We start from the raw sequence: 15,373 nt of genomic DNA on the forward strand, positions 1-15,373 counted from the left end.
AAGAACGGAATGGAATTTTACAGTTTTTTACTGAATGGGACACTCAAAATGTACATGAAAATAAAGAAAGTGGGATTTACAATATTAACTATGAACAATAAAACAGTGAATATCAACAACATCTTTTACTTCTCAGAGCAGCTCCTCCATAGTTGTGTATCTTTTACAATCCAGCAAAACACAACAAAATGTAACAAACAAACAAACAAGTGTAATAAACAGCTACAATATGATATATTATCAGGTAAAAATGTGCTTCCACATGTGTTTGTGACACATGTGTTTGTGACACATGTGTTTGTGACACATGTGTTTGTGACACATGTGTTTGTGACACATGTGTTTGTGACACATGTGTTTGTGACACATGTGTTTGTGACACATGTGTCACAAACACATGTGTTTGTGACACATGTGTTTGTGACACATGTGTTTGTGACACATGTGTCACAAACACATGTGTTTGTGACACATGTGTTTGTGACACATGTGTTTGTCTCTGTAAACACTCTGCTTAGTCCTGGTCTGAGCTGCTGTCACCTACATTACTGGAATAACTCCTACAACACTCAAAAGTGCAGATTTCAACCATTGAAATACTTTCTAGAGTTGAAGACTTAGTCGTTTCAAAACATGACTGCTCATCATGATGGCAAACACACTTTGGATGTTAAAGGTGTAGCAAACTGATTAGCAGGTGTGTGGGAGAGGGACTGACTTACCAGTGTCCAGGAGCAGTTTGACCACAGAGCAGGTGTGTCTGACTTACCAGTGTCCAGGAGCAGTTTGACCACAGGGCAGGTGTGTCTGACTTACCAGTGTCCAGGAGCAGTTTGACCACAGAGCAGGTGTGTCTGACTTACCAGTGTCCAGGAGCAGTTTGACCACAGGGCAGGTGTGTCTGACTTACCAGTGTCCAGGAGCAGTTTGACCACAGGGCAGGTGTGTCTGACTTACCAGTGTCCAGGAGCAGTTTGACCACAGGGCAGGTGTGTCTGACTTACCAGTGTCCAGGAGCAGTTTGACCACAGGGCAGGTGTGTCTGACTTACCAGTGTCCAGGAGCAGTTTGACCACAGAGCAGGTGTGTCTGACTTACCAGTGTCCAGGAGCAGTTTGACCACAGGGCAGGTGTGTCTGACTTACCAGTGTCCAGGAGCAGTTTGACCACAGGGCAGGTGTGTCTGACTTACCAGTGTCCAGGAGCAGTTTGACCACAGGGCAGGTGTGTCTGACTTACCAGTGTCCAGGAGCAGTTTGACCACAGGGCAGGTGTGTCTGACTTACCAGTGTCCAGGAGCAGTTTGACCACAGGGCAGGTGTGTCTGACTTACCAGTGTCCAGGAGCAGTTTGACCACAGGGCAGGTGTGTCTGACTTACCAGTGTCCAGGAGCAGTTTGACCACAGGGCAGGTGTGTCTGACTTACCAGTGTCCAGGAGCAGTTTGACCACAGGGCAGGTGTGTGTGACTTACCAGTGTCCAGGAGCAGTTTGACCACAGGGCAGGTGTGTCTGACTTACCAGTGTCCAGGAGCAGTTTGACCACAGGGCAGGTGTGTCTGACTTACCGGTGTCCAGGAGCAGTTTGACCACAGGGAAGTTGGAGTGTGAGACGGTGTAGTGCAGCGCCGTGTTCCCGTTGCCGTCCGCCATGTTGATGACAAAGTGCAGCAGCTGAGGGGAGACGGCGGCGAAGGCGTCCATGTAGGCTCTGACTGCCGCCACGTCCGCCGCTTTGTGGCAGGAAACACGAAGCCACTCCTGCAGCACGCTGGTGTACGCCAGCCTCTGAGCGGGGACACACCCAAGGACATTTGAGGACATGATGATGATGATGATGATGATGATGATTAGACGTACGGCGCCTGGCTGGCTGAAGGCATTGTGGTCTCCCAGGGCTTCCTGGAGGTGGTGCAGCGCCGACATCAGACTGTCGCTGACTTCCAGCCTGGAATGAAGACAAAACCATGACTTCAGAGTCCATGTTTGGTCCGTCCACACCCGAGTACTCACCTGACTTGTTCTGTGGGGACGCTTTCACACGCTGACTCTGATTGGCTGCTGGTGTCTGTCACCTGCTGCCCAGCAACCTCTGGACTCAACTTGGACTCCATGCTGGCACTCTCCTGGCAGGGAGGACCCTCGGGGGCAAGGCTGGCACCGGGCGTGGAAGTCTGGGAGGCACTTGCTGCAGCCTCCGTCGCCAGGGAAAGTGGAGCTTGCTCCATTGTTGACGGCTGGGAGGCGTAATGCACGGATGCTGCTCTGCTGGTGCTGCCCTCTAGAGGCGGGGAGGACCCTGTTCTGCAGGTGCTGCCCTCTAGAGGCGGGAAGGATCCTGTTCTGCAGGTGCTGCCCTCTAGAGGCGGGAAGGATCCTGTTCTGCAGGTGCTGCCCTCTAGAGGCAGGGAGGATCCTGTTCTGCAGGTGCTGCCCTCTAGAGGCGGGGAGGATCCTGTTCTGCAGGTGCTGCCCTCTAGAGGCGGGAAGGATCCTGTTCTGCAGGTGCTGCCCTCTAGAGGCGGGGAGGATCCTGTTCTGCAGGTGCTGCCCTCTAGAGGCGGGGATGATCCTGTTCTGCAGGTGCTGCCCTCTAGAGGCGGGGAGGATCCTGTTCTGCAGGTGCTGCCCTCTAGAGGCGGGGAGGATCCTGTTCTGCAGGTGCTGCCCTCTAGAGGCGGGGAGGATGCTGTTCTGCCGGTGCTGCCCTCTAGAGGCGGGGAGGATGCTGTTCTGCAGGTGCTGCCCTCTAGAGGCAGGGAGGATCCTGTTCTGCTGGTGCTGCCCTCTAGAGGCGGGGAGGATCCTGTTCTGCTGGTGCTGCCCTCTAGAGGCGGGGAGGATCCTGGGGCTGCGGACTCCGGTAGTTTTTCCCGCGCTTCATGATACTCGCTGGAGTCGCTTTCTTCGTCCGAGCTGTCGCTGCTGCTCTCTTCTGACGATGTGGACTCGTAGCTGTGACAAAACATGTTCAACTTCCTCAAATACTTTATACTGAACTCCTGCAGAATTGCTGTACTAAAGACATAATGATGAGTAAAGAAGGCCATGAGCCATCTGCTATATGGGTGTTGTTTTTGTTGTATTATTTATCTATACATTTCTATCATTTTATTACTCATTTGTAGTTTGACTTTTGTTCCTGGATGTACAAATCTGCACTGCAACTACCATATTTTGCAGACTATAAGGAACACTTCAAATCCTTTCATTTTCTCAAAACTCGACAGTGCGCCTTACAATTGCTTATAATAATTTATATGCGCTTGTTGGAGCCAAAATTCCTTATTTGTTTATATTGTTTTTATTTTTATTTTCTCTAATTGATTGTTGGGTTCAGCATGTTTAATTTCCTTTTCGGCAGAGTGCTCCGCCCACTTCCTGTTAGGAACCAGGAAGGGTTGACAGGGAGGTGACTGTTGCTATGGTGCGGTTACTATGGTAGCCTCTTTAAATTGGGTTCAGGTGTGAGCATGGGAGGGCGATTGGAGGACAAACAGTTTTCGACCGTGGTCGTGGTCGTGTTCGTGGTCGTGGTCGTGGTCGTGGTCGTGTTCGTGGTCGTGTTCGTGGTCGTGTTCGTGTTCGTGTTCGTGGTCGTGGTCGTGGTCGTGTTCGTGGTCGTGGTCGTGGTCGTGTTCGTGGTCGTGGTCGTGGTCGTGTTCGTGGTCGTGGTCGTGTTCGTGGTCGTGGTCGTGTTCGTGGTCGTGGTCGTGTTCGTGGTCGTGGTCGTGGTCGTGGTCGTGGTCGTGGTCGTGGTCGTGTTCGTGGTCGTGGTCGTGGTCGTGTTCGTGGTCGTGGTCGTGGTCGTGTTCGTGGTCGTGTTCGTGGTCGTGGTCGTGGTCGTGGTCGTGGTCGTGGTCGTGTTCGTGGTCGTGTTCGTGGTCGTGGTCGTGGTCGTGGTCGTGTTCGTGATCGTGGTCGTGGTCGTGTTCGTGTTCGTGTTCGTGGTCGTGGTCGTGTTCGTGGTCGTGGTCGTGGTCGTGTTCGTGTTCGTGGTCGTGGTCGTGTTCGTGGTCGTGGTCGTGTTCGTGGTCGTGGTCGTGGTCGTGGTCGTGGTCGTGTTCGTGGTCGTGGTCGTGGTCGTGTTCGTGGTCGTGTTTGTGACGTGACGTGTCGTGTCTTGCCGTGACAATGCTGTGACAATGTGCCATTCAAGGTTAGCATACTTTATGTTATATAACTTACATTTGATTTAATTTAGATAGCTGGAATAAACGGATTGTCATATCCAAACACAGTTCTACAGTACTGGACATTCTATCATTCACACGCGTCAAACTGGTCAACACAGTCGCCCTCGGTAACAGCCCAAAGGTAAGGGCTGTACAGCGCTTATAAATGCTTACCGAACTCGAAGCTATTTTATTTGGTACATGGTGTAATGATAAGTGTGACAAGTAGATGGCAGTCACACATAAGGGATATGTGTGGACTGCAATATGACTCAAGTAAACACCAACATTTGATATGTTCCATTGAAAATATAGACAACTACACACAGGGCTCAAAGATCTATCAAAATGTTTTAGTAAGACTTTGGTAAGCTATGAAGCCACACCGCTTGATGGATTGTACTGTGCTTCAACATAGGAGTATTATTATGCTGTGTGTATAAGGTAACACATTATCTGGCCTTTTGTTTCACAATATTATGCAAAAACAACTTTTCTTACCTTCTGGTACCTACTGATCTGTATTTGGGATCTGCATAAGTCTTGAAAATTTGTGTGAGTTCGCCTTTGTAGTCCATGTAGTGGATAATCTTCTTTTTCTCTATCTTCTTGTTATGAGACATTCATCCTCCGCTCTTGCCATTTTTAATTTCTAATATAAAGTAGTGTAAAGTTCAGTAGACTAGCGCTAAAAACTGTAGTGAGTTGACATTATTCACCCAAGGAACTTTACTTTAATAAGTATAGTTCCTTTCGGGCGTTGTTGTTGCACTAGTGAGCCACGGATGAGGAGATGCTGCTCCGTTATTGATTGAAGTAAAGTCTGAATGTCATTAAAACAGTTAGCGCCATCTGTTATTATTTTGGTTTAGGAACACTCACCTCAGAACTGCAACTGCATGCTCACGGACATCATTGGTAGCAAAGATGGCCTCTCCTTTAGTCCTTCTACACCACTCAACATGTCTTCAAATCTTATCTATTGATTCAATTGCAGGTTGGATCATTTTTGTTCACCGTTTGTCTATTTATATTCATTTGTGCTTGGGTTTTGATATTGTCAATCAGTTTATTATGCTTGGATTTGGACTGTTTTATCTTAAATGTCTTTTGATTTGGGTCGAAAAAAATATATTTAAAAAATAACAGAAATGGTTTGTAGAATCTTGTCTTACATTGACTTATACAAGGACAGGCTTGAATGTCTGTGAGTCATGTATGATGAGATGTCCATATGCTGGAGGCTCTACCTAATGTTGGACCACACCTACCCTCCGTTTACTCCAATGAACTGAAGGTTCTTCTTGGTGGATGGCGAGCCAGGTTCCCCCTCGGCTTTACGCTTCATGATGGACCTCAGAGACGATTGGGGAGACGAGGCTGGACAAAAGTCAAAAGTCAGTTCATTGGAACCTAAGGTGAAGAATTGTACCTTAACAATAGCAACATTACCTGTGGTGTGGCCATCTTGCCACTGAAGAGTCGCCGCACTCGTGTCAAGGTGCGTGGCCTCCTCTTTGAAATACACCACAGCAGGTGTGTGATTGGCAGCTGTGCCAGCAGTCATGGCGGGGTTGGATATGAGCACCGAGGTGGACAACTCGCTCTTCAGGACGTCACGGACCTGCTTGGAGCTGACGGCAACTGGCAAGCCCACCCCAGCTTCTGGAGGAGGACATCATGTATTGTTTACACACCTGCACAAGTACAGGGACTAATGTATTGTTTACACACCTGCACAAGTACAGGGACTAATGTATTGTTTACACACCTGCACAAGTACAGGGACTAATGTATTGTTTACACACCTGCACAAGTACAGGGACTAATGTATTGTTTACACACCTGCACAAGTACAGGGACTAATGTATTGTTTACACACCTGCACAATTACAGGGACTAATGTATTGTTTACACACCTGCACAAGTACAGGGACTAATGTATTGTTTACACACCTGCACAAGTACAGGGACTAATGTATTGTTTACACACCTGCAGAAGTACAGGGACTAATGTATTGTTTACACACCTGCACAAGTATAGGGACTAATGTATTGTTTACACACCTGCACAAGTACAGGGACTAATGTATTGTTTACACACCTGCACAATTATAGGGACTAATGTATTGTTTACACACCTGCACAAGTACAGGGACTAATGTAATGTTTACACACCTGCACAAGTACAGGGACTAATGTAATGTTTACACACCTGCACAAGTACAGGGACTAATGTATTGTTTACACACCTGCACAAGTACAGGGACTAATGTATTGTTTACACACCTGCACAAGTACAGGGACTAATGTATTGTTTACACACCTGCACAATTATAGGGACTAATGTATTGTTTACACACCTGCACAAGTACAGGGACTAATGTATTGTTTACACACCTGCACAAGTACAGGGACTAATGTATTGTTTACACACCTGCACAAGTATAGGGACTAATGTATTGTTTACACACCTGCACAAGTACAGGGACTAATGTATTGTTTACACACCTGCACAATTATAGGGACTAATGTATTGTTTACACACCTGCACAAGTACAGGGACTAATGTATTGTTTACACACCTGCACAAGTACAGGGACTAATGTAATGTTTACACACCTGCACAAGTACAGGGACTAATGTATTGTTTACACACCTGCACAAGTACAGGGACTAATGTATTGTTTACACACCTGCACAAGTACAGGGACTAATGTAATGTTTACACACCTGCACAAGTACAGGGACTAATGTATTGTTTACACACCTGCACAAGTACAGGGACTAATGTATTGTTTACACACCTGCACAATTATAGGGACTAATGTATTGTTTACACACCTGCACAACTATAGGGACTAATGTATTGTTTACACACCTGCACAATTACAGGGACTAATGTATTGTTACATTAGTCAATTTAGATAGCCCTATACTTTGTGTACAAACAAGCCCCAATTTGGACAGCCCTAGTCTTCATACTTTGTGTACAAATAAGCCCCAATTTAGACAGCCCTAGTCTTCATACTTTGTGTACAAACAAGACCCAATTTAGACAGCCCTAGTCTTCATACTTTGTGTACAAACAAGACCCAATTTAGACAGCCCTGGTCTTCATACTTTGTGTAGGAACAAGACCCAATTTAGACAGCCCTGGTCTTCATACTTTGTGTAGGAACAAGACCCAATTTGGACAGCCCTGGTCTTCATACTTTGTGTAGGAACAAGACCCAATTTAGACAGCCCTGGTCTTCATACTTTGTGTAGGAACAAGACTCACTTTAGACAGCCCTGGTCTTCATACTTTGTGTAGGAACAAGACCCAATTTAGACAGCCCTGGTCTTCATACTTTGTGTAGGAACAAGACCCACTTTAGACAGCCCTGGTCTTCATACTTTGTGTACAAACAAGACCCACTTTAGACAGCCCTGGTCTTCATACTTTGTGTAGGAACAAGACCCAATTTAGACAGCCCTGGTCTTCATACTTTGTGTAGGAACAAGACCCACTTTAGACAGCCCTAGTCTTCATACTTTGTGTACAAACAAGACCCAATTTAGACAGCCCTAGTCTTCATACTTTGTGTAGGAACAAGACCCAATTTAGACAGCCCTAGTCTTCATACTTTGTGTAGGAACACGAGTACCTGTGGAGCCTTCAGCTGCTCCTCCATGGTGACCCTCCATGGCGGCAGAAGGAGGGCTGCAGCTCAGCGCTGGCCTCCGAGAGCCCACCTCCAGCACGGTGGGCTGCTCCAGCGTGTAGACCTGGACCCCCACAGTCCTCTGCTGCCTGTGCTGGGTGAAGCTGACCACGGTCTGCAGGTTGCCGTCCTGCAGCTCCCGCCAGCCCGAGCTGGTGGCCATCACCGCCTTCTCCGCCCGTGGGCCCGTCTCCTTCTGGGCGGAGGTGGCTTGTATCTGCTCCATCATACTTCTCAGCTGACCCTCCAGGTGGACCACTTGGTTCTTAAGAGCCTCGGCCTCCGGCAGAAGACCCAGGTCCTCCTCCCGGACTCCGACCCCCACCTGGCGGCTGCCCTTCCCTCCCTCCGGTCCCACCCCGATCGTGCGCACCTCTCGCTTGGCGTCCGGTCTGGCTCCGGCCACGATGACCGTGTCCTCAATCTCACAGCCAGAGTCTTGTTTGGAGCCCTCAGGTGTGGTGGGAGACATCAACCCCGACGCTTTGTCTCCGCCCTTGGCTCCGCCGCCCACCTCTTCTTCCGGGATATCGATGTAAAGCTCCCCTCTGCTCCGACCTCTATTAAAACTCATGGTGTGGCCCAGAAACTTCTGACTCTTCAGTTGGACGCTGAGCTGCCGCTTCTCTTCCTGGAGCACAGAGATCTTCACCTGGAGGACAGGTATGGTCTTCACCTGCTCCTCCAGGTCTCGGATCTTCCTGAGGGCGGCGGCCATCTGCTCCCTGACGTGCTGCAGGTGGGCCGGGGTGGGCGTGACCGGGGTGGAGAGGCCAGAGCTCAGGGGAGTGAAGGTTCCTCCCCCACCCTGGGCTCGGTTGAAGCTGTGCGCACTACTGATGGAGGTGTTGGAGCCCGCCATGCTGCTGTGCATGCTGCCCAGGTTGGAGAATCTCCTCCCTTCCTTCTCCTCCTCCAGCTTCCTGCGTGCGTCCAGCAGGGTCTTCTCCACCCGGGCGCTGCTGAAGCCGGGCCTCTGTGTGCTGTGGTAGCCTGGGGCGCAGTAGGAGTAGGAGGAGTGGCGACTGTCCATGCTGGCATTGGAGCACAGAGACTCCGTGGAGGTCCACCAGGAGCCCGTGTAGCCATAGCTGCCGCGGGGCAGCGAGCCGTAGCGCGGACGCCGTTGGATCGGCACCTTCTTGATGGTGTTGCCCTTCTCTATGTCGTTGACATACTTGAGGAAGTCCAGGTCCAGACGGTAGCCGTAGGGGGTCTCCACGGAGTAGGGCGCCTCCTGCTCCTTGCCGTGCAAAGACGAGGGAGCCGGCGAGCTGAGTTTCCCTGCAGGGGAAGGAAACCACTTGAAACAAACGGAAAGCTGCGTCTAATCTCGGGCTCAGACTCCAGAAAGCGGGCTGGACTTTGGGCAGCTGTGGTTTGTGTAGCAGGCAAGAGGATTAAAGCTGTGACATCGCTGACATCACAAAGGCAACACCTGTTAGTCACATGACATCAAAGCCTACCTGGGAAGCCAGGGTCCATGTGCAGCACTTGGGCCATTTCAGGTCACCTGCTGACTCTCACCTGCAGCACGCAAACACACACACACACACACACACACACACACACACACACACACACAAACACAAACACACACACACACACAATTCAAACACCTCCGAGATCATATAAACATCTACGGTTCATCTATGCAGTCTAAATTACTTTGTGTGTGTGTGTGTGTGTGTGTGTGTGTGTGTGTGTGTGTGTACATGACAATGCCATTAATAACATAACTTGTTACTATAAATACATTGTTGTTGTTGCTATGGAGACCTTGGATAATCTTACTTTTAGCAACTCTCTTGCACGGGCGCTAAGCTAACCTGCCTATTTACTTTCCTGCATACTACCACTAAAATATGATTGCTGTGCAGTTAAAAGCTGTTTTTAAAAAAGTAAGACATACTTGCAAAGTTCTGCGATGTCTTCTTGAAAGTAAAACTGCACTTTTTTTGGGGGGGGGGGGGAATTTTGCCAATCATTCACAATCCCTGTGCAACACACATATGTTTTTCTTTGTTTAATGCATTCTAAGTCGTAAAATAAGGCTAGTACAAGGTGGCTAACAATGCACTATTTCGCCCATAATGCCCTCTAATAAAACAGCCAACAATACTCCTGAATATTAATATTGTTATTATTCATCTGTAAGGGAAGATATGAATATCACATCAGTCAGCGTCCTAGTGAGAGCAGACATTGTACAGTAAGTGATTATGTTATTAGTTTGTATATCTTGTTCAGCACTTAGCAATACATGATCCTTACTCTTTGTTGTTGAAGGTCAAAGCCAATGTTGTGATGCTTCTGTGAAATTAACACACCACTCACTGTATGCTAAACATGAGCAGAATATGTAAATATGGATGCCTGTTACTACATGACATATATACTTACTTCATGTATATATTACATGTTATTATGAATGTTACTAGATACTACATATATACTTACATCATGTATATATACTACATGTTATTATGAATGTTACTACTTACATATATACTTACATCATGTATATATTACATGTTATTATGAATGTTACTACATGACATATATACTTACATCATGTATATATGACATGTTATTATGAATGTTACTACATGACATATATACTTACATCATGTATATATTACATGTTATTATGAATGTTACTACATGACATATATACTTACAGCTTGTATATAAAAGAATAATGGAGGCTTTTGGATGGTTTTAGAGCTCTTTACAGGTGAAATAGAGCTTAGGTGACTAATGCTGGCGTTCATTTGAGAGTTGGAATGTATAAAAAAAGGAAAACTTGAGTTCTTGTCCTACGTAAGGATTGTGAATGATTAAAAAAAAGTGCAGTTCCCCTCTAAGTTGATGATGATTGACAGGTGGGCGTTTCCTTCTGTCAAGGTGCTCTCCCCACAGTTGGTGTAAAATACAATTACACCACACAGCTCAAGGGGGAGCCGTAGAGCAATAAATAGGCCATCTCAATCAAATATTGAAGAATAAAAGCCTGCTGGGAGATGTGAAGATACACTATGCACGCACACAACTTTCTTTTTATCACACCATTGTTTTTGTGCCTCTTCCAGTCTTCTTTACTGCCTCCTCTAATTTCATCCCTTCTTTTTTCTCAGCACCGCGCCTGTTTGTTTCTCTTTTAGCCTGCAGAGAAGAGGACTTACAGGGGGAAAGTTTCCTGGCAGACAATTCCAGCACAGTTTTCAGACTGCAGCCTTATTAGGGAATCATTTCATACTAGGGCTTGCACACACACACACACACACACACACACACACACACACACACACACACACACACACACACACACACACACACACACACACACACACACACACACACACACACACACACACACACATGTTATGGTTTGTTATATTCCTACTTTTGGCCCAATGTCAGCTGCTGATCAGGAGTTGTCAGCTGCTAATTTCAGAGTAAACATTTGGTTGACTGCAAAGACAAAACTCTGCTTGTTCCTGCTGGAAATCCCAGCCTCCACCTCATGGAGTTTGTGTGCTTGGAAAAGATTAACTTCCGAGGTCATCAGTAGTTTGTGGGAAATGTAACATCTTCACAATTCACTTCTGTACTTGCACAGCAGAAGTTCCCATCCAAAGATTTAGTAGGATTGCTTCCAAGCTGCCAGCAGGTATACGAGGCTGAATTACACAATGTTTAGTGTCAAAGCATGTGGGCGGAGCCTCTGATGACTTGCCTTTTTACTTGAAGCCTTAGAGAAATACACACTACTGTATTTTCCTGAGAAAATGTCTTTTGGCTACATTTATTTTATCACAGGTAGGAAAAAATGTGCCCTGCTATGCAAAACACAACTGCACAGTTCCTGTCTTCACAATAAAAGCCCTGCTCCTTCCTGCCTGCGCTAACAAAATAAGAGTCTCAGAAAGCTAGTAAGCTAGGGAGTTTGTATTTCTTGTAAAGTCTATAAAAAGGAGTATGGAAGCTGGACACTTTCATGCGGTATTGGACAGAAAGGAGGACCTTTGTTCTCCTCCATTTGAAAATGTGGAGGTTAGAGAAAGTGTGAGCTCCCCTGCTCTAAAGCAACTAGTCATCCTGTGGTGTTATTAAAAAGTAGCTGGCCTGCAGAGTAAGTGTGAGCTCCCCTGCTCTAAAGCAACTAGTCATCCTGTGGTGTTATTAAAAAGTAGCTGGCCTGCAGAGTAAGTGTGAGCTCCCCTGCTGTAAAGCAACTAGTCATCCTGTGGTGTTATTAAAAAGTAGCTGGCCTGCAGAGAAAGTGTGAGCTCCCCTGCTCTAAAGCAACTAGTCATCCTGTGGTGTTATTAAAAAGTAGCTGGCTGCAGAGTAAGTGTGAGCTCCCCTGCTCTAAAGCAACTAGTCATCCTGTGGTGTTATTAAAAAGTAGCTGGCCTGCAGAGTAAGTGTGAGCTCCCCTGCTCTAAAGCAACTAGTCATCCTGTGGTGTTATTAAAAAGTAGCTGGCCTGCAGAGTAAGTGTGAGCTCCCCTGCTCTAAAGCAACTAGTCATCCTGTGGTGTTATTAAAAAGTAGCTGGCCTGCAGAGAAAGTGTGAGCTCCCCTGCTCTAAAGCAACTAGTCATCCTGTGGTGTTATTAAAAAGTAGCTGGCCTGCAGAGTAAGTGTGAGCTCCCCTGCTGTAAAGCAACTAGTCATCCTGTGGTGTTATTAAAAAGTAGCTGGCTGCAGAGTAAGTGTGAGCTCCCCTGCTCTAAAGCAACTAGTCATCCTGTGGTGTTATTAAAAAGTAGCTGGCCTGCAGAGTAAGTGTGAGCTCCCCTGCTCTAAAGCAACTAGTCATCCTGTGGTGTTATTAAAAAGTAGCTGGCCTGCAGAGAAAGTGTGAGCTCCCCTGCTCTAAAGCAACTAGTCACCCTGTGGTGTTATTAAAAAGTAGCTGGCCTGCAGAGTAAGTGTGAGCTCCCCTGCTCTAAAACAACTAGTCATCCTGTGGTGTTATTAAAAAGTAGCTGGCCTGCAGAGTAAGTGTGAGCTCCCCTGCTCTAAAGCAACTAGTCATCCTGTGGTGTTATTAAAAAGGTGTATGTTGAGGTTACCCACACAGTCATTTCCTCCCCAACTGAAGGTGAACTGCTTTTGTGGACTATACAGTAAATTGGAGCGTTGGATTCAGACTTTGATGCGTTGAAAGCTGCTCACTTGTGAGCGTGCACACAATGTCTGCTCACTTGTGAGCGTGCACACAATGTCTGCTCACTTGTGGAAAGTAAGATGCTGGGAAGGCGCTGACTAAATGGACTTGGTATGCTTCAGTCCTGCAGTCACTTTAATGTCTTGCTTATCTGTGCCCTTCATCACCCGCTCATACCAGCACTGACACTCTCACACACACACACACACACACACACTCTCACGCAAACACACACACACACACACACACACACACACTCTCACACACACACACACACACACACACTCTCACGCACACACACACACACAAGGCCATTATGACATTGACGCAACTTAACGCTTGCCACATTTAAAGCTGTGAAATGTTCCGACTCAACTTGATGGGTTTGATAAGTCAGCCAAAGATATTTGAGATGCTTTTGGGGTGAATTTGTCATCCAGACGGGATTCAGGCACATCACAAAAGAGATTTATGGAGTAAAAAACAAACAAATAAAGTCCTGGGATGTACAGTACAGGCCAAAAGTTACAATACACACCTTCTCTTTATGTTCATGACTATTTACATTGTAGATTGTCACATCTAAACTAGGAATGAACACATGTGGAGTTATGTACTTAGCAAACAAAATACCTGAAAACATGTTTTATATTCTACTTTCTTCAAAATAGCCACCCTTTGCTCTGATTACTGCTTTGCACACTCTTGGCATTCTCTCCATGAGCTTCAAGGGGTAGTCACCTGAAATGCTTTTCACTTCACAGGTGTGCTTGAAGCTCATGCAGAGAATGCCAAGAGTGTGCAAAGCAGTAATCAGAGCAAAGGGTGGCTATTTTGAAGAAACTGGAATATAAAAGATGTTTTCAGTTATTTTGTTTGTTAAGTACATAACTCCACATGTGTTCATTCATAGTTTGGATGTGACAATCTACAATGTAAATCACAGGTGACAAACTCAAGGCCCGGGGGCCACTTCATTTCATTTGGCCCTTGAAAGCCTGGAAATAATATGTATCAATAAAGTACTGTAACTTTTCTTACTAAATGTATTCTTTCTTTCTATTGTGGGAGAAATAAAGATATATGTACTCCATGTAATTGCAAATTAGGTTCACTTGAATATTGTCTAATTATGCAAAAATATATGATCAAACATTCAAACCATTTTTTAAATAGAAATAAATACTAATAATAATGATTTCAAAGAAGTTATCCATCAAATTGTGCAATGTAAAAGTAGCAATAGATTTCATGGTCAAATTGTGACATTTACTGTGCTTTTTACAGCATTTTTCTCTAAATGAAAACAACAGTACTTTTTTTACTGTAATAAACTGTGGTGCCGTTTTGGTATTTACAGTAATACACCCAAAAATATACACTTGTTGATTTGCAGTAAAAAATTTAAAAAAAATAGCCGCTCAGGTGCCAACATTTTACTGTAAAATTGCAGGTTTTTTTTTACTTACAGTAAAAAAACAAATGTACATTTTACAGTAAAATTCTGGCAACTGAGCTGCCTTTTTTTTTTTTTAACCATAAAAATATTAGTACTGTTTTTCCATTTACAGTAATATACACTACATTTTGAGGTGAAATTATTGTAACTTACCATATTTTTTTTTACATTTTAGTTTTAAAAAATGAAAAACTACTATTAAAATGTGTAATAAAATTATTCACTGTTATAAGCGGCCCTTGGGGGCCACACATAACTGCCTCATAGTCATGCAAATAAAGAAAAGGCATTGAATGAGGCGAAGGTGGAATACAAGGCTTGAGTGATGTGGAATAGTCAGAATGCTGAGAGGCTGTTTAGGCCAGTGACAGCGTGTGTTTATTTGCAGTGTGGAATTCAAGTGTCAGGCTGATGTTCCAGCAGGAGTGTGAGCGTGTACACTTCATGACATATCATTACAGTCTGAAGCTACGCCACCACACATCCCCAACAGGCGGAGGCTGTTTTTCATCTCTTTTTTCCCACATCAGCCCCTAAAAAAAGAGAGGGAGAGAAGCCTCCCTGTGCATGCTCTGCACTGACACTTCCATGGACATGACATCAATCTAGTAGGCAACACTTTTAGCAGGCTAAATAAAAACCTTCCACTGGTCCCAGGCAACAAGGCCTCCAATGACTCAAGCAGGACAAGAGCGTTGCCTCCCCTCCACTCTCCCTTCCAGTACATCTGCCTCCCCTCCACTCTCCCTTCCAGTACATCTGCCTCCCCTCCACTCTCCCTTCCAGTACATCTGCCTCCCCTCCACTCTCCCTTCCAGTACATCTGCCTCCCCTCCACTCTCCCTTCCAGTAC

The 15,373-nt window shown here is 45.9% G+C and overlaps 1 protein-coding gene across 5 annotated transcripts in view; it reads right to left on the reverse strand.

The window, feature by feature from the left end:
• Positions 1-15,373, reverse strand: part of LOC133651717 (KN motif and ankyrin repeat domain-containing protein 2-like) — a 62,580-nt gene that overhangs the window by 8,016 nt on the left and 39,191 nt on the right. For 4 of the 5 annotated variants that reach the window (XM_062049777.1, XM_062049773.1, XM_062049774.1 and 1 more), the window contains 7 exons: positions 9,349-9,409; positions 7,826-9,166; positions 5,628-5,840; positions 5,447-5,555; positions 2,014-2,955; positions 1,861-1,948; positions 1,569-1,788 (listed from right to left, as the gene is read on the reverse strand). In XM_062049777.1, coding sequence (XP_061905761.1) covers positions 1,569-1,788; positions 1,861-1,948; positions 2,014-2,955; positions 5,447-5,555; positions 5,628-5,840; positions 7,826-9,166; positions 9,349-9,385 — 2,950 coding nt within the window. In that variant the 5' untranslated portion in view covers positions 9,386-9,409. The remainder of the gene's footprint in view (positions 1-1,568; positions 1,789-1,860; positions 1,949-2,013; positions 2,956-5,446; positions 5,556-5,627; positions 5,841-7,825; positions 9,167-9,348; positions 9,410-15,373) is intronic. The other variant, XM_062049776.1, reaches the window with a different exon arrangement.

This window comes from Entelurus aequoreus, linkage group LG06 (genome assembly GCF_033978785.1).
Source record: "Entelurus aequoreus isolate RoL-2023_Sb linkage group LG06, RoL_Eaeq_v1.1, whole genome shotgun sequence".
Classification (NCBI taxonomy): Eukaryota; Metazoa; Chordata; class Actinopteri; order Syngnathiformes; family Syngnathidae; genus Entelurus; species Entelurus aequoreus.